Here is a 22742-nt window from a genome sequence, read left to right as displayed (position 1 = left end):
AATTTGTGGATATTTTTAGTATCTGAGATTAACACTTCTAATAATTGCTCTGAAAATGTATTCTAACGGACCTGATTGTTTTCAATTCACAAAACAAAGGGGTTGTTGTGATGTTAAGTTCAAACTGAAAATAAAAAATCCATGTATTATACGCAATCAAGTTATCAAGATTTCAAACCTCACATGGCGGAGAGAGTGTTAAATCAGTACAATGGTTAGGACTTTCCAAAAAAGGTGTTCTTTAAAACATGTAGTGCGTTTAAATTTGCGGACTATTTTTTTTCCGTGACGCAGTATATTATTATAGAAATTTAGGGTGGATCGGCATTTACTTTTACAAAAAAAAGCAAAAACAACCTGGTAGCCACTGAAACTGGCACCCCCTAGGCACCCCCTAGGAAAAAATCCTAGATACGCCAATGCGCAGTACGCGAATTTGTTGTGACCAGCCTCTTGTCACCGCAATACTGCCCCACAGGAAAATAACGAGCCAACATCTCTGGTTCCCACTTCCAGCCGCCTCGTTGAACTCAATAGCGGCGGCTCGGCGGCTTGGTTCCCCATGACAGCGCAAAGTTTGTAAACAAACATAATTCCAGGAGCAAAAATCAAAAGCGGCGAAACCTTTTTTCACAACTAATTTTTTTTTCACCTTTTTAAATCGTTAGTTTAAGCAAAACTTGCTTTTTAATTTCGCAATTATTTATTTAAAAATGAAGTCGTAATAGTATCAGCTTGTCTTCGTCACGGGAATAAAGTTTCCATAAAATTTATAACTGTTATTGATATGATTCAGCCACAGTCAATAATCGTTCCTGGATTTTGATGCTGTGTGTGTGTGTGTGTATACAATTCAACTCCCACTGTCCGGCAGTGGTATTATGGAAGAAAGATGTTTGCAGTTGTCTGTGCGATTTTTACTGAATTTCACACTTAAAACTGAAATCATCTTTAGCCCGGGAGTTGAAAGGTGATAGCTCTGTTGGGATCCAGTGACCCGTTTCAGAATGTCTGGTTACTCACGTCCATTCCGAGGTCACTTTCACTTACAACAAGCCCCGCATGTGTGCATTACCATTATCAAATGGATAATGATATTACAAACACACTTCCTGCTTCAAAGATAATCTTCGAAGCTGGCGCGTATTTAGTTCAGTAACACAAATGAAACAATCAATATAGTGAAAATAACTAATAATTACTGGATGATGTTGACATAGTAAAAGGAGCATCCTCACCGAGTGTTTTATCATGCTTGAATGAAGATCAGTCAGTTGCTGCTACTGGACACTTCCTCCATACGGCGTTTTCCATTGCGGTTTTCTTAGTGTTCTTCTTCATAAGTCACTCCAGCGAATAAATCTTGAGCACTTAGTAATTCACTTTCGTTGAAACTTGTTATTAACGCGAAATTATCAGCCAAACAAAACACTTATATTAACACAATACTTTTGAGAAAATTCGTGACAGTTCAAAATTTTGCGTCCTGTCGCTCGCAGGGCACACTACGATCACTCCCTGTATCGTACGATCATCGTTCCTGGATTTTGATGCTGACCTCAAAAACATGGCCGCGTGACAGGAGGCTGGTTGTGACTTTCTTCGTTCGAAATCCTATCGAACCGGCTGACGGACGGCCGCTTGATTGCATCCTTTTGTGTACTGCGTTGTAGGGTTGCTCCATCCATCCGTCATCTTCGAGGGCCTGGTCAGTTCAGTGGTCATCATCGCCATCATCGTAAAGGTATGCCCCCATCAACGTCGACTTCACTTTCGACTGCATCCGTTTCACGTCGCGACGTTCGCAGCAAACCATGAACGGGCAACTTTTTTCAATTAGTTCGACTGAGTTGTAAATATTTCCTTCTCTACCTGGTGAAAAACGATCACAGTAGGCTTGATTGGTGTTGGTGACCTATTGTTACCGCATACTAGATTGAACAAAATCATCGTAAGCGTCGCGAACAATTTCTCCTGAACATTTGCACCAATACAGGCCTACTTAGACGACGCAACCCTTGTACCTCCTCCTGCTGGCACATGCTGCTTGCTGCAGTATTTTGATGTGATTTTCTGTGTTTCTCAGCTCACACCAACCAAAAACAGGCCGAATGTTGTAAAGGGGGCCCATGTCGCGCGAGTTCACATGCTTGCGGCAAGCCGTTCGTCCACGGTCAGGTTTTCGGTGGTTATGAAATAACCCGCAACCAACCAGTTCCAAAAATCAACAAAGTTTTGGGCGAAAGTTTCGAACGGACCCTCCTCGAGTTGTCCCCTGCTTCTCGACTGCAGTTTAGTTGCTCGGTATCGTTGCAAGCGGTCAGATCTCGTCACGTTTATTCTGTGTAGCCCTGCTCTTGCTCTAGTACTGCAGTCGGTAGTGTGTTCGTGTTCAACGTGGTTACTTGCTGATAAAAATACCATTATATCGTCTGCGGACGAAAAAAAAAGAAAAGAAAGCAATTACGAATTCTAAACACACCGGTTTGCTACCGAGCTGAACCGTGCCGTTTCGCATCGTTCGTGTGTTTCCAGGAAGCTCAATTAGACTGCTGCTATCTAGCACTAGCCTAGTAGTACAAGTAGGCAGGGCTCCGTCAGTGTGCATAATCGAAGTCGGCCGTGTGTGTTCATCAGTGCTTGCTTGGTGACGACTGGCCGTGTGGTGATCGATCGACCGGCTCTCTTTCTATCTCTCCTCCACGCAGGTCACTTCGACGTCGTCGCAGTAGGCTGTATCGTTGGGTTTGGCTGGTTGGGTGCCTCGTGTCGTACCTAGTGTTCAATCACACCTCGCTCTTATCGGATCGCGCAAAGGTACTTACACCTATACCGCGGTACTTACCTATCGCCGTTCACGAGTTCGGTTCTGTTTCTGTGGTTTTGTTTTCGCCAATTCATCACGTCGGTCGTCGGCTATCGCGCCGTGGCGATGACGAAATTCTCGCGATAATCCCATAAATGAAAAAAAGTCGAAAATTTAACACAGAAAAGTGATATAATTTGCCTCATATAGAAGCCTAATTCAGTGTGTTTTCGCCCTTATTTCCCGCATTTCCCATTTTGTCCCAACCGAGTGAAGGTGCGTTCCGGGAGCGATTTTAAAAGGAATCAAAATTCTGCCAACAAGGAGAAAAATGGCCAACGCGTACGACATCTTCAGTGGAGTGTGCGTTTTCGTCGTGTCGGTGCAGTTGCTGCGGAAGGTGTTCCCATGGATCTACGAGAATCTGCTCGGGCCGAAACTGTTCGGTTCCGCGGTGAAGCTGCGCGAGATGGGATCCTGGGCATGTAAGTATCAAGTTATAAATTTAAGACGATTGCTCTCTCTCTCTCTCTTCTTGGCGTAACGTCCTCATTGGGACAAAGCCTACTTCTCAGCTTAGTGTTCTATGAGCACTTCCACAGTTATTAACTGAGAGCTTCCTCTGCCAATGACCATTTTGCATGCGTATATCGTGTGGCAGGCACGAAGATACTCTATGCCCAAGGAAGTCAAGGAAATTTCCTTTACGAAAAGATCCTGGACCGACCGGGAACCGAACCCGTCACCCTCAGCATGATCATGCTGAATACCCGTGCGTTTACCGCCTCGGCTATATGGGCCCTGATGATTGCGCGGACCTTTAATTGTGTCAGGGAATCTCTATGGTACCTACTTCCAGGAGATAATAACATCTTAGATTTTTTTTTTTGGACATCGGATCAAGCGTTGGATAACGTTGTTCGGCAACATATCCCTTTCGTGACGAACCAGCACAATTGTGCTGTTGAGCAATAACAGGTTTGCATATTTTTTTTCATCTGCTTTACCTTTGTTTCATGGCATGTAAACTGTTTTAGTAATTGAACTATTACTTATACTTGTATGTGTGCAAAAAAACTTTTGTTTACGTTGCATGTGGGATTTACCACTGAACAAAAGGTTGACAAAAACCGAAAAACATGAAAAAGTTTTATCTGTTGCATATTTTTGATTTTCGATTTATCTAGGTAGTTAAAGCTAGAAAACGAAAGAGTAATAGTGGTTCTTCCAAATGAGGGATAACAATTGTTGTTTTGTTGGGAAATCTTAAAGTGCTGGAGCGCTAAAGTTGAGCAATTTGTATGGAAATTTCGGTTTTTTGAGCTCCGTCTCGAAAGGGATATGGGGTAGCGTACCCGGGTAGAGTTGAAATACTGACGATCAAAACGTGATATTGGTTTGATTGATATAAGAGATAAAAGATCTGAAAATAATATCTGAAAAATGTTCCTGGGACATCTGAACAATATCAAAATTTGATATTTCAAGATCAAACGAATAGCTTCCTGCTATTGGTTAGATCTTACAAGATCTAATTATGATCTGATAATGATGTTCCAGGAGTAAATTTTAGATATTATTTTCAGATCTTTTATCTCTTATATCAATCAAACCAATATCACTTTTTGATCTCAATATCAAAATATGCTATTATTGAGCTCTTTTCCTCTACCCGGGTAACTACCACTTGTCAAAAAGTTCGATGGGCACCCTTCTCATTTTCAGCTAAATCCGTTAAAATTTGGGTGATGCTGAACTCATTTTAAGTTTGTATAGGAGTTTATATGGGAAAACGTTGTTTTAGCATTTTTCGCATGAGGAACGTTTTTAAAAAAAATTGATATTGCATGTTAAATTTAAGTCGTGGCAACATAAAATGGCTGAAAACCGTGATTTCTGCTAACAAGTCATAGTGCAGAGATAATACAAAATATTCGCAACTATCTTGAACATCCCTAACTACGATCAATTGTGGCTCTCGGCGATCAAGCTCTGCAGTGCTCTTGCCAAGCATCCTTGAGAGTTTGGATCTTCAGCAAAAATATCTAGATTGATTGGTGCTACACTTTTATGATCATTGTTTTGATCAACATCTGCCAACTGATCTATATAAGTTTTATCTTTCAATACGACAATCTAGTGTTCTCGATATGCATCCTAGAGGGAAGACTCCAACGGCTGAGAGCTTTGGATTGATTCGTACTACATTGTTATGTTGTCGGTTTTGATCTAGATCTGCTGAAACTGATCTAGATTAGTGTTATCTTTTAATACGATGCTATAGTGTTCTCGGTATGCATCCTAGAGGGTTGGAGTCTTCAGCAAAGTACTTTGGATTGGTTGGTACAACATTCTTACGTCTTCGGTTTTGCTCTTGATCTGCTTTAACAGATCTGGATCAGTTGTATCTTTTGATATGATTATTTAGTGTTCTAGATATGCATCATCAATGATTGGAGTGTTTGAAGAAGTGTCTAGGATTGATTGACAAGCCTTCGATTTTAATCTAGATTGGCGGACCTGCTCTAGACAATTTTTCTTTTTGTGTGTCGGTCTAGTGTTCTGTATTTGCATCTCTAGCGTGCGCAGTAGAGTGTTCATCCCGGGACAAGAATTCCCGGGTTTTAGGCAATTTCTGGATTTCCCAAATCCCGGGATTTGATTTTTAATTTCCCAGAGTTCCCGGGTATTCCGGGTTGGATGAATATATGCCCATTATTATCGTTAAATTTCAAGATTTTTTTTCTGATAGGGCCTGCAAAAGGACAGTTGAGTTTTTGTTAACGACACATTCCCAGGAAAACCAATGACCCAGGACCAAGGGGTGACATTAACCTTCTTAGCATCGTCACCTCCACCGATTTTCTCGTATACTGCTTTCTATAAAACTGAGCGGTTGGTACGAGATGTCCCCACTCATTAGTTATATGGTAAAATAAAAAACGCTGCACAGTAGGCCTGGCCACTTTAATGCTTGTAATGTATTTCTGATGCACTACAAACATTAATAATGACAAGAAAAATGATAGAAGTAGTCGATTCTATCATTTTCCAGGATTCTTTCAATGAATGGCTGTGTATGTGTAGACTAGACTAGACTAGACTAGACGACACATTCTCTCGACTACTTCAATAATTCCACCACTAGACCACGAAATCCTCTGAAACAATCAAGTAAACAAAATTTTCACGGCTTCACAAAGATTAAGTAAAGAGTATTTATGTACTCAGCTTTATTCGTATAACATAATGTGTTGCATCGAGATAAAAACTTTTTCACCCTTTTCGTAGCCAAGATATATGAAACCAAATATATATTCAAAAAGCATTATGCAAAGTTGGTGAAGTTCCTTAAGTCAAAACCTACTCTTTCATAAATGTTAATGCTTTTCACTTAGAAATTCAAGTAAAGAGAAAACCAAATAATTTTGTTAGTTGGAACTGCATCGTCAGACTTAGAAATCACAATTAAGCAATTCATATTTTTTATGTTGAAACATTGTAACTTATTTTCAAAATTTTTAAGATTTCCAGAATACTCCAGATTATTCATATTTTGTATCTAATCAAAAAGGTGGTGAGTCATCTAACCAGCAGCATATTGAAATCTCGTTAACCCTCTAATACCCAATCCCGCCTTTAGACGGGGTATAGTTTGCACATTTTTGTAATTTTTGTTTCGTGGAAAATCATTTTTTTTATATTTTTGGCTGTTATTTAGGACTGTTCTGTATATCTCAAAATTGTTTTTGGTGTATTTTAAAACGTATTTACATTTTTTTAAAATCATTGAAGAAATGATGTTTTGGTCACCTTTTAGAAGTCATTGCTTATTTTGTATCGAATCGTTAAAATTAACATATTTTAAATTTTTCCCAAATCATTCTATGCTTGTTTAATAGTTTAAGGGAATCGAATACACTCTAAAATTATTTTCCTTAAAATTACACGGAAAATAAAATTTTCTGTGAAATAAAATTAAAATAATAATATTTCAACAATAATCATAAAATCTCAAAATGTTTTCATCTCAAAAAATCCGTTTCCCAAATTAGCTTCCAGGAAAAATATAAAAGTGTGGATATGTTCAAAAATAAAAATTAGAAAAATCAAAAACAGAAATTCACGAAATCGAGAATTAAAAAGAATCATCTTCCAAAACATGCTTAAATCGATTTTAGATGACGAAAAATAATATTTAGATCAAAATCAAAAATTTGGGTATTAGAGGGTTAAGAGCCATTGGTATTTTTTGGATGTCTGAAGCTAACATAACTGTTCTTATGAGTGACTAGGGTAATTACCCTCCATATTCAACTAAATGGATAGACAAAAACTTACAAATGGTGATTCAATTGTTTTTTTCCAAATTTCCACTAAAATTTATATTGTATAAAAATCCCGGGATCCTGGGTCTCCATGATATTCCAGAGAAAATCTTAACGAGATTCCGTAGGGAATCTCCACGATATTCTGGAGGGATTCTCCACGAGGTTGCAGAAATAATCTCTACGAAATTCCTCGTAGGGGCAGGAGCTATCTCCACCAGCTTCCAGGAAAATTTCCGCGAGATTCTAGAGTGAATCTCCATGAGGTTACAAGGGAAATCTGTACGAAATTCCAGGGAGAATCTCCAAGAGATTCCCTGGGGAACCTCTACGTGATACCTGGGGGAATCTCCACGTTGTTTCAGGATAAATCTCCACAATTTTACACTCTACACACGACTTTCAATGAGAACGAATTTTGACTGCTAGTTTCTTAACTAGTTAGCTGTAATTGGTACAATTTTTAGCTCGATCAGGTCACTCAGCTCGAAGTTAGAGCACAGTTATTATTTTTTCTTATTTGACACCCGTTACTTAAACCGCTTTGTCTAAGGATTAAGTGAACCGAATTAAATGAAATTTTGAACATTTGTGTCTAGTATATTGGTCTGTGATAAACATTTGACTAAACCAACATATGTTTAAAGTGGAAAAGGTACCGCATTTTGAATACTTTTAGAGAAATTTCAACCAAAAACTACACTGCGCAACATTTTTTTGTCTCAATAGCAAACTTATGTGTCTCCGAAGGATTTTGGGCTGCTGAATTCGAATCCAGGCTCAGAATTACTTTAACACGTCATAATTTTGAGCTATACCTCAATTTATAGGGCAAAATATGCGATTTTGGGCTTTTTTGACTGCAAGCCATTAAGCAAAGAAATATTTTTTTTCAAGCAATCAAAAGGTTAATTGGTCGGCGTTAAGTCAGACCGGACCATCTGTTTTTCAATGATTTTGGGGAAATGTCCTGCAAGCACTTGGGATATCAAATCAAGCGCCTTATTTTCTGAAAAACTGTAGTTCTTTTATACAATGACCCATCAACATTCAAGAAACGTCGAAAAATTCAGAAATATCGAATTCCTTCGCTTATCTTTACCTGCCCAAAAAATTGCGTAGTCCACTCTGACTTAACGCCGACCAATTGGTCAATTAACATCTAAATTAACGACTCATGCAAAATATTTCGTTTTACCAAATCAAATTTGATAGATTTAAGCATTTTATGTTAGTATGAAAACTTGCATGCAACTTTTGGAGGATGACTTGTATGGGAAATATCGTACCTATCATAAATCGCTTAAAACTATCAAATTCGATTTGGTAAAACGAAATATTTTACATGAGTCTTTAATTTAGATGTTTATTGACCAATTAACCTTTCGATTGCTTCAAAAAAATATTGCCTTGCTTAATGGCTTGCAGTCAAAAAAGCCCAAAATTGCACATTTTGCCCTATAAATTGAGGTATAGCTCAAAATTGTGACGTGTTAGATTAAATCTGAGCCTGGATTCGGATTCAGCAGCCCAAAATCCTTCGGAGACACATAAGTTTGCTCTTGAGACAGACACAAAGTTATTTTTTGTTACGCTGTGCTATGAAACCATGAAAATAACGACCCAACAACTGTAAATCCTTGACTTTCAAAATACTTTGCCAAAGAAACCATCTTCCTAAACGCTTTCATATTTCTGGAGCATGAGAGTCATATCAAAAGATCAAACTGATGCAGATCTAGTGTTAGTTCTATCCTAACAACGAAGACGTAAAACTATAGTAACAACCAATACAAATCACTTTCAGAAGACTGCTGTAACGAATGAAATTGTAACCTTACGAATGCTCATTTTATTTTCCGTATCGGGCCCCACGTTTGGGAACTTGATACGAACAATAAAATGGAACATTACAAATGCACAAAACACAAACATGCAACACATAATATTAATTGTGCCCAGTTATCTAAATAGATAACGTAGTCCAATCCCAGGATGACGAGGTTTCATTTTTGTTCTTGGTCCATCAGTCAATCCTGTAATCGTATTTCTTCTGGCAGATTGCCTTCTTGTTCGCAGCGTTGGTTGCTTACATCGCTTGTGCTTGGTCTAGGAATTTCTAATCCCAAGGGGGCATCTAGATTTGTGCAACAACACAAGACCGTCTACAATTTGATGTCCGTGTTAGGGGACGGCTTGCGCGTTTTGTGCTGGATCGCTCCTGAAATGTTTGGAGCGCTACAAATGCACATTAGAATTCAGGGAAAGGTGTACAAACCTTAGTATAACATACAAAATAAACTGACAAAATGTTCACAACAATTTACAAACGTAGCACTGCAACCATCCAAGATGCATATCCAGAGCTCTGGAGTATAATAAAACTGATCTAGATCACTTGAGACAGATCAAGATCGGAACCGAAGACGTAAGAAGTATCAACTAAACCGAAACACTTTAACAATAACTGCTTTCCAACAAGATGCATATCTAGAGCTCTCGAGAGGCTTATCGAAAGAAAAACAAAAGTGATCTAGATCAGTCAAAGCAGTTTTTTTCATTAAATATGAAGGTATAAGGCATTATGTAGAGCAACGTGTTTTCTGACAAAAGGAGTCAAACAGAACTCATGATGAAAGTATGTACGAGAAATATCAAAACTTCTCATGGTTATCTGGTTTTTATGCTTTTCTTTTTTCCATACCCGAGCAGAGGGGAATATCAAATTAATAACTACAAAATCACAAAACCTGTTTTTATATCTTGTTTTGTTATTATTGAATTATCAAGGCATTTCGTTTCCATAACATGTTTTGTTGGACAATCTTATTTTGTTATGACCAAGCAATTGGTATGCAGCCCTTAACCCTTTATAAGGCCGTAAAAACTAGAAGAGTTCTCAACGCATACTATTATGGAAATGATAATATACATGATTACATGTACAAAACCATTTTTGTTTGAAAGAAACTCTCAAAAATCTACGTGGCAATATAGTTGCCACTGCCCGTTAAGCCCAAAAACGCTGGTGGCAATATAGTTGCCACTGCCCGTTCACCCCAAAAACGAGCTTTTGAGGTGGCAATATAGTTGCCACTGCCCGTTTAGGCCACCAGCGCTGGTGGCAATATTCTTGCCACTGCCCGGTTAGGGTACTTTTCTTCTTTTGACTTCGACAAAAAGCCGGAAAAGACATTTTAGAGTGGATTAGGGCTTAACCCATAATTTTAACTGTGTAGTTCAGCTCATGTCAACCCATAATTTGATTATTTCTTAAAATATTTACCAACTCTATTATTTTACAATAAGTTTGAGCTAATTTTCTTCACGCGGTCAAATTTAGCCATTTTTGAGACTACAAATGGCTCCCAAATTGTTGTTAAAGCTTTGTTTAGTACCAAAAAATACCAGGCGTTGTTAGTAATCCCAATTTTGCGTAAACAAAAAAAAAGTTCGAAAGAAATTGTTATAAAACAGAAAAAAAATACAAACAGTAGGTGGCAATATAGTTGCCACTGCCTTATAAAGGGTTAAGAAACATTTCAATATTACATTCTGTTGTGGAACAAGTTTGGTTATTATTGTATTATTGAGAGTGCACAAATACTTTATGGTATTGCTATCTAAACTAAAACAAATTTTGAAACAAAACCTACGTCATTCTACAACGTTATTTACAGCATTTGAGGGAAAGCAACTGCATATTCACTCATCTATTTGTCCTCCTCTTCCATTTATCATTACATCCAAACTGAAACAAAGTGCATGCCCCATATCACTAGCTAGTATTCCGTGGGAAAAATTTTGCATAATGCACCAGAAAAACTGTTAAACGATTTTTTGAAAAGTGCGCAAAGTTAGGCCCTAGGTGCGCAAAGTATGGTACGCTTACGGTATCACATTTGATAAGAGGTGTGGTATATTACGTGACATGGAGGTGCTGTAATGTGTACAAAACAAAGTCCCTGCTGGGCGGCGCGAGGTTTTGCTAAATTTCTGAAATTGACTGAGTTGTAGCTGAAAAGTACCCAAAATACCAGCCACTGCCCAAGTGGCGCAGTAATATCGGCGTTGTTGTGGAGTTAGCGTATTGAAAAAATATGGTCTCTCGTGAAACATGCTTTGTAATTACACTGTTGAAAACGCTTTGACATCCACGTGCAGCACAACAGAACATGTGCTCGATGAACAAATTGAGATTTGAATTATGAAAATGCTACGGTCAACCTTGGCTTGGTCAGCCAAAGCAAAATCAAGAAATTGACATTTATGCTTCGTAATGATTACTTTGAAGTCAATACACTAAATTCTTTTTTTACACGATCTTTTTTACGCGATTTTATTTTATACGATTTTTTTACACGATTTTCTCGAAATTACGCGATGTGTTTTTGGAAAGAATCTTCTCTCCTGGTCGCAATTTACTTCCGATGGGGCTCAAATTTCTACCAGAGATCTCTCTTATCATCCTTGATACCCTGTACTTTTTTTACACGATTTTTTTTACGCGGAACAAAAAATCGCGTAAAAACAGAATTTAGTGTACTTTGGGCCTAGGCTGGGCAGATATGCTATTGGTGATTTGATGGTGCATGAAGAAGAAGAAGAACGATGGTGTTTTGAAAAATCCTATCCCTACCACACAGGAGAAGATTTTAAAATGCCTCTATAAAATCTAAAACAAAATCTTATTAAAAACGGTTTGATGTACGGTGTAAGACTTTGGACGGACTACATATTGAACGTATAAATTTAAATTTAACATTTTTTTCTTGGTAAGGTACTTAATTTGTACCAATCACCAATTGGGTTTTCAAATTAAGAATAATTTATTGATTTTTTGATTTTATTCGAAAGAGCACCTTTTTTAAGCCAGTATGATTTTTTTCAGATTTTTAAAACTTTATTTTGATACCTAAATTCAATTACAAAAAGATTTTTTGAAATCACCTTTAGACAGCTGGGCAACTGCTTGACAGCTCCGCCCAGTACGAAATGCGACGAGGGGTGATTCGACAAATCGCTCCCATACAAACTTTTAATCGATTTTTAAATAGGTTCCCGGGCACCAAAGTTCATGAAAATTTGGATGTCGGCTCAGTTTGGCATGTAGATTGTGAATATGGAATTATCTCAACACCACTAAAGAAGCCAATTGCAGCTGGTCTATGGAAAATTCCACGTGTATGGCAATTAGACTGGCCCAAATACAAAAATGTCGAAAAATTCCACGGGGCACCCTCTAGAATCGTGCCTTTGGGTGAGAAGAACAATCTGTGAAAGATTCAGCTCAATCGGTTGAAAACTGAGCTGGCGCAAATGAGTTGAAGGTTTATATGGGATGTTCAGTCCAAATATATGGGAAATTCGATGACCTCCAGTCTCTCATACGGCACGCCGGTTTGGCGTGTTCGATTTGGCTAAGAATTGAAAGAATGGTAGTTGATACCCCAATGAACAAATTTGTAGAAGACCATATCACGATAAAACTAAATTTAGTTGCGGTTTCAGTCAACGAAAGCAGAATGAGGAAATCTTCCCCGGTTTACTCTCGGTTGTAATATGCAGCACGTGTTTGTCGGTCGTAGCTTGCGCGCTACATCATAGGCAGCTATGTAATTCTTCATTGTCTCGATACCCATGCACGTGCATGAGCAATGGGAATGAAGGACAAAATAGCCGCCTATGATGTAGTGCGCAAGTTTCGAAAGGAAAACACGTGCTGCATGTAACAACCGAGTGTAAACCGGGGAAGATTTCCTCATCCTGCTTTCGTTGACTGAAACCGTAACTAAATTTAGTTTTATCGTGATATAGTCTTCTACAAAGTTGTTCATTAGGGTATCAACTACATTCTTTCAATTCTTAGCCAAATCGAACACGCCAAACCGGCGTGCCGTATGAGAGACTGCAGGTCATCGAATTTCCCATATATTTGGACTGAACATCCCATATAAACCTTCAACTCATTTGCGCCAGCTCAGTTTTCAACCGATTGAGCTGAATCTTTCACAGATTGTTCTTCTCATCCAAAGGCACGATTCTAGAGGGTGCCCCGTGAATTTTGAAAACTTTTTTTTCGCGTCATACAAATGTGGGCCGGTCTAATGGCAATTCGGGTTTTTTTCTTAACTCACGATGACCAGATCGGTTCAGTCGGATTTGTTGTTGATGGAAAAAATAAATCTGGATCACATGAGATCAATATTGTCAAAATCGGAGAAAATTTATCGCAGATATAACCATTACATAGTTTACCTTCTTTATTTTATTGCCTGCTGTTTCATATTATGAAGTAAAAAATAAAGGCATTGCAACTTCTAGAAATTTCATCAGACTCTTCCGTATTTTTTATTTTATTCATTGCTATAATTTGAGTTTTGGGTAAATATAGCATCATAGCTATTGATATGTTTATCTTTGTGTTAATTTCCTTCTTTCAATATCCCAGTCCCGTTACGGTGCCAAATTCCTATCACTTTTCTACGATTCCCAATTCTTATAGGTTAAGTAAAATTTTACCTTCAAAAAGTGATACATCTGCAAATGAGTTTTTTTTTTTTATCTCAAAATTGAGTAAAATTAGTTGAATTTATATGTCATTTTAACAGTACTGCTATTCTAACCTCTAATTATAACGTCAAAAAGTACCGAACAGACTATGTAGGGTTTGTGTGCCATCAGTAATCTCATGCTCCCAATTTCATCCTATTCGAAAACAAGCGATTACGGCACCGATTGATTCCGTTCTTTTTGTTTTCATGCGTGCTCACTTCTAACAAAAAATACAAAAATAAGAAACAAAACAAACAGTGCTTCAATCCTTTGTTTTTCGTAGGATGAAAATAGGAGCCACATGCTTAATAAGGGAACCAATACCCTATTACGAAGTAATGAATGTTAGTGAGAGTGGAGATTGCAAATATGGTACCTACTAAATAATTCTAATCAATAAAAATGTCAACTATACAGACAATTCTGCTCAATTGATGATTGCATTTGTCTATTATAACTTTTTTCTTTCGATCTATTATTATTCGATCATATATTGTTTGACATTATGTCATAAATATCTTTTTTCATTACTAAAAATAATCTAAAACAGAATAAAACTAAACAGCATCTGCAGAAGTAATCATATCGGCATATGATATAATTACCTTTTACCTTCGCTCACGTAGGTACGTGTATAATCGCCGTTCTCACAACGCGAACAAAACAAAAAATTAAAAAAAAATCATCTCCGTCTGGAAAGAATCTTTGTCACCGCCAAAATGCACCCCATGACGAAGCTCAATCATAAATAGTCGACTAGGTAGCAACTTTTTCGTCGTTCTCTTTGTTCCGAAACAGCCGACGACGGGCCATGCGAACGCCACCACTGTTATTAGTGTTACAGTGCACATGTCTGCGCACCGCGATAGCGCTGTTGGTAAGAGAGAGAGGTTCATTGTTTGATCTTGCATTCAAATCTCTGTCTATTTTTGTCCTGCGACTGGCAAACATGAAATGGGGGAATGGGGAAACTGGCAATACGTAGAACCAGTAAAGCTTCTATCGTCCCTCACTGCAAGTTCTGTGATAGCCTCATTGGTAAAGGCGACTGAAAATTTACGATAGCAGGATTGGAGGTTCAAATCCCGTCCATGTTTGTAAGTTTTATAATGAATTCGAAATTTTTTTATGTGACCTGTTATTTTCTAAAAATAGAATAACACACTTAAAATAATTACCCAAAAATGAGTAAAAAAAGTTAGTTTTTACCCTAATTTTGCTTTCGAAATGTTATCAATAACTCTTTAATATCAAAATTTGTTATTGAAATATTTCCCAAATTCACTGTTATTAAGTTGTTATTGCCACTAACAAAACATGTTATTAAATTGATTTTTCAGGAACAAATTTTTGTTATGTGACTTGTTATTTTGCCGCTTATGACAGCCAAGTTTATAACTCAATATGTTATGTTAATAACATGAAAATTACTAATTCCGTTATGCAGTTATTTTGCCAAAATAACGCATTTTGTTATGCTGTTGTTTTTCTCTTCTGCTCGGGTACACAGCTTATTCCAAGGGGTTTGTCGTTCAGAACAATGTGCCTTGCAGTGTCGTTTAGTACTCCAAGGCACCCCGAGGCACAGTTTAAGCACTTGAATTAAAGTTGGCACAAGTGAAAATGTGCTAAGCGTCTCCCCCTTGGCTTATCCTGACTGTTATCTAAAAAATCCAACCAATATACAGATTCCCATCCGTCCTATCAGCTATCAATTACATATTTGAAAAACTTCTAACGTCTCCACTGTTTCCTGGAGAGCACGACTGATGTGGCTATTTTAGAGCTGATGGATGATATCGCTCAATCTGTAGATCAAATTAAAAGAGTCAAAGCAGTGTTTTTGGCTATCTATGGTCTTTGATAGGTCTTTGCGCTATGGAATCTGTGGTATTGAGAATGGCCTCATTAATAGTCATTTCACCTACCGATATCAGAAGGTTACGGTTGACGGGATTTGTAGTGAGCAACAAAGCGTTCATTGTGCGGCGTTCCTCAAGGTAGGGTCTGGAACCATTTCGGCAGGGGAACCTATTTTGTTGGCCACTAATTTTAAACCCAATCACTTTTTTTCGGTACCAGCAGGTGGAATAAGTATAGTATTGCACCTCAGCCCAACTCAAGGTGTATTTTGCATGTTCATCTCAGAACACCAATCTCATCTAAATTAAGCTGTATCAAAACTATATTCAAGTTACCTTTCCTGTGCCATAGAACAATCTACAGGGGATACTCAAAATAACTGGGACAGGTAAAATTTTCACTTTTCAAAAAATGTTCAACTCGCTGTAACTTTTCGAAAAGGGCATCAAATATTCTCAAATTTTTACTGTAAGTTCATCAACTAGTTGTGTATCAGTGGACAAAATTTGGTAAAGATCGGGCCATTCTACACTAAGTTATGAAGATTCTAGAAAAAGGTATAATTATCCGATAGCCAACTTTGAGCTGTTGTATCTCCGGATTCAATGAACCGAAAGCAATGAAATTTTGATCATTTATGACTTATATAATGAGCTTTTAAAAACTATTGACTAAACTTAAAATTCTTTACACGAATGAAAATTTTTACGATTGGATTATTTTACTAATATAACACCAATTATTTCAAAACTTCATCATCGTTTCAAAATTCGAGATAGTAATTATAGTTCATTAAAATTCCCTCTAATTGACTTCAATATATTTATGGTTTAAAGGAAAGCAACCAAATAGCCGGCATTTAAATGAAAAATTAATGGGATGCATATGAAAAATAGATAAATTTACTAAAAACACATAGAATAAATGAAATCGCCATAACTTTTTTTCTTACTAATAATTTCAAATTAGGTAAACTGTTTTTCAAAGTTTATTATATAAGTCATAAATGATCAAAATTTCATTGCTTTCGGTTCATTGAATCCGGATATACAACAGCTCAAAGTTGGCTATCGGATAATTATACGTTTTTCTAGAATCTCCATAACTTCGTGTAGAATAGCCCGATCTATTCCAAATTTTGTTCACTGATACACAACTAGTAGAAGAACTCACAGTAAAAATTTGAGAATATTTGATGCCCTTTTCGAAAAGTTACAGCGAGTTGAACATTTTTTGTAAAGTGAAAATTATACCTGTCCCAGTTATTTTGAGTATCCCCTGTATAGTACGACAGAACATAGTATGTATTCTGCCAACACAAGGGCACTACACCATCATAATGTATATGACCAGACCATATACAGCTTCTACGTCTGTAACATGAGTTACAGGTCCCGTTGTATATTAATTATTAAAACGAGACTTGAAAACTCATTACGCATAGCATAGTACATATATATTTTACCAAATAAGTTGAATATTTGCCCAACACGAAGTGAAACATGGCATTCGCTTGTATAGAAAAATCACATGTCAAAGATGGACCCTCTTCCCGTTTCAATCTATACGACGATCACATAACTCATAATATAGAACTAGAGTAATTGATCCGATCATGAAGGAGTTAAGCACTGGGTTCATGTTTAAACCACAATTGTATCGCCCCAAGCAAACTTTTTACATGGATTGAATTGAAAATAATAAAATCCATCCTTAATCTACGGGAAAACCACGAAATATTACCACTTTGATGTTGTTATGAACATTTTATTCGATTTTATCTGAAAGAACATTGTGTTCCTATTGTTGCGGTATCCCATTGAAATTGAATTAGGAACACTACCGCAACAATAGGAACACAACAGCAAACACATTAAGGAAAATATTTTTTTAAATAGGTTTTTGGGCAAATCTGAAGCAAACAAATGGTGCTTAAGCACCATACATCTTTATAAAAATACCTTTTGGTAGCATTTCAGTCGAAAAAGTGCTCATTGCCATTACCGCAACATTAGGTACTACCACAACGATGGAAACAATCACCCTATAGCTTAAGATATTCCGAAAAACTTTGTCAAAATCCGGAAAGTTATCATGCGCTTGTGAAAAAAGTTATGTCCTAGGCATTCCACGCACAATTAGCAAAATTTTATTGCTCTTATATTATATATTTGTGTTAAATGATAAGCACCACCAGACAGTCTGTAGGTAATATCTATTCTCACAAACGTCTAATCACTATGGGGGCTTTGACAAAGTTTTTCGGCACATCTTAGGCACATATAGTTTTATATAATCGGTCATATGTTTTAAGAACTATTAGATACCCTGACGAGAAAAAGGCAAAAAAAATGTAGTTTTCACATACACTGTGGTGCATCATTGATCGGACAAACGCTGATTTTCATACAAAATTCGTGATGCTGTAACTATTGTTGACACGGAACTACTACTATGCTGTATATTTGCGTATAAATCAAAGGGGTATCGCTGTCTGATCACTTTTGCACAATTCGAACGCCTTGTCACGCCCAGATATGCCTATGGCTTTCTTCAAGAAAGTTTCCATTACGAAAAGTTCTTGGAGTGACTGGGAATTGTACCCACAATCCTCAGCATGGTCATGCTGAATACCCAACCCACGCCAAATATTAGCATGGCACTGGTAGGTCAGTTCGAGTTTATCCACAGATCATAATAATATCACATACAGCGAGAGGCCGTCAATCAACTAAATACAATCTAAATATGGCTAAACACAGCTAACTGAAGCCATTCCATGCAAAACTAGTTTATATCAAACATCGCGGTTCACGTCACTAGTTGACCCACATACAGGTCCAGCCAAATTTAGTGGAAGGTCACCTATATGTGTTGCTGTCTATGGGACCATCCATACCGGTTTAATTTATTAGATAAGCAGCATGGTTCCATGCCTTTCCATTGTTAGCTTAGATGATATCGAGCGTAGATATATGGGGAATTTGGACAGGAAGCGTGCCGATTAGTCAACTTTTACAACGGGGAAAGCTGTATCTAATATACACACATATTATGGACAGAAGCGCTGATCAAGACTGAAAATGCAACCTGGAACGGTTTTATGGGATATTCAAAAATAAAAACACGATCGATGACTAGACTAAGCGAAATGTCTTAAACAGGTTTTTTATTTGGATGTGGGTTCAAGAGAGTTCGAAATTTCTTTGACACATTCACTACACGCACCCACGAAACTGTTTAATATGGTTAAGTTGCAGGCAATTTGGAAGAAAAACCACTTATGACTTCTTCTTTTTCTTTATGGCTCGACGTTCGCAATGGAACTTGGCCTGCCTCTCTTCAACTTAGTGTTCTTTTTGAGCACTTCCACAGTTATTAATTGAAGGGCTTTCTTTGCCTGCCATTGCATGAATTTGTACATTGTGTGGCAAGTACAATGATACGCTATGCCAAGGGAGTCGAGAAAATTTTCCCGACCGGAACGGGAATCGAACCAGCCGTCTCCGGATTGGCGATCCATAGCCTTAACCACTAGGCTAACTGGAGACCCCTCACACAACTCACTGTATGGTGTCTAAATTACATCTTATTGTTTTTGTATTTTTATTTTTACAGTGGTTCTAAATACACGCAGAAAAAAATATATTAAAATCAAAAATAAACGACTTTGAAATAAAGAAAAATAATCATTGATCCACGGCCTAAGTGCAATTTTCATTGAATCAATAACACTGAATATTAGATTCAAAGCACTTTTGTTATTGTTTCTAAGTCTAGCTATCGTGAGCCTGATTGTAAATTCAAAGTAAAAAAATATTTGATTCAAATACTTCATTTCATCGAAACAAATATATTACTGCTTTGTTTTAAAAATAATTATTTTTGAAACAAAAAACACATATTTTAGAATTAAAAACAAAATTTATTTGTTTTAAAAAATATTATTTGATAGATTAATTGTTATTCAATCCAATAAAAATAAACAAGGCTTTCAAGGAACAACATTTACTTACATTTATTTACTTACCTGTGAAGGTTCCCACAAAATCATCCGCCAAACCAAAAATTTTAACAACGTTTCAACTGCGATTTCTCGCTCGGCGAGTCAATTTATGATCGCATCGACAAAATGATGACAATGACTTGTGCAAAAAACTATGTCAATTTCAAAGTACCTATGTTTAATGAATTTGAATCAAAGTAGTAATGTATTTGATTCTAATATGCGACTTTTCTCTGCGTGTAGTACTGTTACAATACAACGTTCGGTTTTTCTACTGTATTTTTTATTCGGGAATGCAAGAGGGATCTCAGAACTAACTTCTAGAAAAAAAATCGGAAGAAATTTTTCAAAAAATCCAGGAACTCCAAAAATAACCTTAGAAGGTATTCTTCAAGCAAACCAGGAAATAATTTCTGGAAGAATCTTGGTATGAGCTCTTGAAGGAATCCCAGACGCAACCACTTTAGGAATCTCAGGGGAAAAAACTCTTGGAAGAACCCCAGAGGGGACTTCTGAAGGAATCCGAAATAAATATCCGAAACAATCTCATCAAGAAGTCCCTGGGAATCCCTCAAGAAATTACTGGAAGAGTCCTGGAACAAATTTGTGGAGAAACCGCAAAAGATTCCTGCAACAGGTTCCTAAAACCCTGTCTAGATTCTTGGTTCAAACCACAAAATATAATCCAAGAGTGTATGTTTACTCAATTTTTGACGTTTTCATTGGTCGTGATGAAAAATACATAAATTTAAATTCTTAAATCTTTTGTGCCACTTCTAGTTTACATACTTTGAGTGACTTTTTATCGTGTATTTTAAATAAGAACATTTTTGAAACCCCAGTACGAAAAACATCGTCTTCCATCACGTCAAGGTCGACCTCAAATGTCAAACTAGAACTATTTACCATATTACTTATTTCGAATTTTCTCATTTTTCTTTTGTATTTCGAGTTCGAGTAATGTACAATTCCAATTATAATACCGTATCGTATTATTCAATCAAAGCGAGATTTCGTCTTCAAATTTAGGACCTTATTGTTCTTGTTGTGTATCGTTAGAAATGATTTTCTGTTATCTTTATTTATTCCTCCAGGATCTCCAGAATTCTTTCTACGATTTCTTTAGTATTCCTTCTAAAATGCCGGAAATCCTGTACAAATTCCCTCCCAGATTCCTCCAGAAGTTCCTACGGAGATTTCTCTAGAAGTTTGGTCAGGGATTCCATTGGGAGTCCCATCTGGGATTCTATAAGGAATTCTTGCTAGAATTCATCAAGGAAATGTTTCCGTGATTCCTCCTTTTGATTTTTTTCACCTTCTCCGTCTAAAAGTCCTTCAGATATTATTTTCGGAAATTCTCCCAAAGTCCCTTCTAGGAATTAAGGAATTCTCAATGTTATTTTTTCTTCTGAAATTGACCAGGGATTCCAAAACGTGCTCCTTCTGACATTCCTTTAGAAATTCCTTGTGGGACTTCTCAAAGAGTTCTTCTTCCTTATTTTGAGATTCCTTGAGCTCTTTCTGGGATTTTTACTGAAGTTCTTTCTAGGACTCTTTCAAGAGTTCCATTACCGGAAGGCATTCCTAGAGGAATCCCAGGAAGAATGGAGGAATGGTGAAAAAAATCCTGGAGGAATATCGGGTTTTTCAGGAATTTCGGAACGGAGGACTCTCGGAATGAAGTCCTAGAGGGATGTCGAGAACGAATCCCTGGAAGATTCTGAGGACTGTAAAAATTTTGGATCGAATTCCGAAAGGAATTTCTTTCAAAATTCCCTTAGGAATCCTGGAACTTCCAAAGAATCTCAGAAAAAAAAATCTGGAGAAATTTTGGTAGAAATCTCTGGATAAATCTCTGAAGGAGTTCCTGGAGGAATCCTGGACGGAACATCCTTGGGAATCTCAGAAGAAAGTCCTAGAAGAAACCCGTAAATTTCTCCCTGTTGAGTCTCTCCCTGCAACAACTTCTGAAAGAGTTCCTCAAGGAGTCTTGGATCAAATTCATGGAAAAATCCCAGAAGAAGTTCTTGAAGAAATTCGGGAAGAAGGAAACCCAGAGGAATCCTGGAAATAATTGCTGGAGGAATCCAAGATGACACCTCTTTAGCAATTTCTGGAGAAACTTCTGGAAGAATCCTTGAGGAAACTTCCAAAGGTACTCGAAGAGGTATTCTTTATAAACCAGGAATCTCATAAACAGCTCCCTAATCGCGAAAAAATTGCTGAAGAAACCGAGAAAGGAACTGTTCGCGTCCAAATCGCTCCGGTTAGCACGTGGTTATAATAGTTTGATTCTGTCATTACCTCAATATTGTAAATAATCGTATCAATCTTTAGGAAGCTTAAAAGCAATGCTATGCATCCTTCCATCCATTGTAAATAAGTCACCACTATGGTGACAATAGGCATCCAGAAGGTTCCAAACACCTTCAAAGCCCTATAAACGGTACTCCTCTAGAGCAGTACATACAGTCCATTTCGACCTGGCAAAGGGTCAACAAGTAATAAAAAATTTAGTAGTGAAAACCCGTCATCTTTCTTCTGCAAAAGATCACCCCCTACCCGTTATCTTTCTGGAGAAAAACCGTCCCCATCCAACCCGTGAACATTTCCCTTGAGGCAACCCAGCGCCTCTTTTTTTATCTAGTTCATTTATTTGGGGCTCAATCGCGCATAACGCTTTACGGAGCCGATGATCTTTCTATGTACTTAATAGTATACATTATACAGAGTAATAACTTTTTAATGATATCTGTTAGTAATGGGTGGAAGCCAGGGTACTCGTGACAGCTCGAGGTTAGAAGGTCACATTTTGAGGGATGGACAGGGTAAGGATTGGACCAAAGGTTTCACTGTAGCTCATCCGGGGGTGAATCGCATCTTGCTAGCGTATTCGGTGCCTTGTGGTGTTGGTACCAACTTGCTGTGGAACTTGGTCTTCCGGATGGCCAGGAGCAGCTTGGTAACACAAAGAGGACAAAACAGAGAAAAAAAAACTGGAGAAGAAAATACAAGCGAATTAAACTTTTATACCAGCAGAGCGAAGAAAGTAGAAAATACATCCCATATATGTGACATTGCGGGTCCCCAACACATCTCTCACAAGAACAAAGGGTTGTCTACCTCGGGTCTCAAGGGTATCCAATAGTAGCGCTCTGGAGGCGTCATTATCCGGGCATTGCAA

At 37.4% G+C, this 22742-nt stretch overlaps 1 protein-coding gene across 7 annotated transcripts in view; it reads left to right on the top strand.

Annotated features, from left to right (window-relative positions):
• LOC109411854 (very-long-chain 3-oxoacyl-CoA reductase) overlaps positions 1 to 22742 on the top strand; it is a 58103-nt gene that overhangs the window by 5769 nt on the left and 29592 nt on the right. For 2 of the 7 annotated variants that reach the window (XM_029860386.2, XM_029860387.2), the window contains exon 1: positions 1751 to 3291. In XM_029860386.2, coding sequence (XP_029716246.1) covers positions 3138 to 3291 — 154 coding nt within the window. In that variant the 5' untranslated portion in view covers positions 1751 to 3137. The other 5 variants (XM_029860384.2, XM_029860385.2, XM_029860383.2 and 2 more) reach the window with 5 other exon arrangements.

The sequence above is a fragment of the Aedes albopictus genome, chromosome 1 (genome assembly GCF_035046485.1).
Source record: "Aedes albopictus strain Foshan chromosome 1, AalbF5, whole genome shotgun sequence".
Lineage (NCBI taxonomy): Eukaryota > Metazoa > Arthropoda > Insecta > Diptera > Culicidae > Aedes > Aedes albopictus.
Note: the sequence above shows the minus strand (reverse complement) of the source record. Positions and strands in the feature narration are given on the sequence as shown.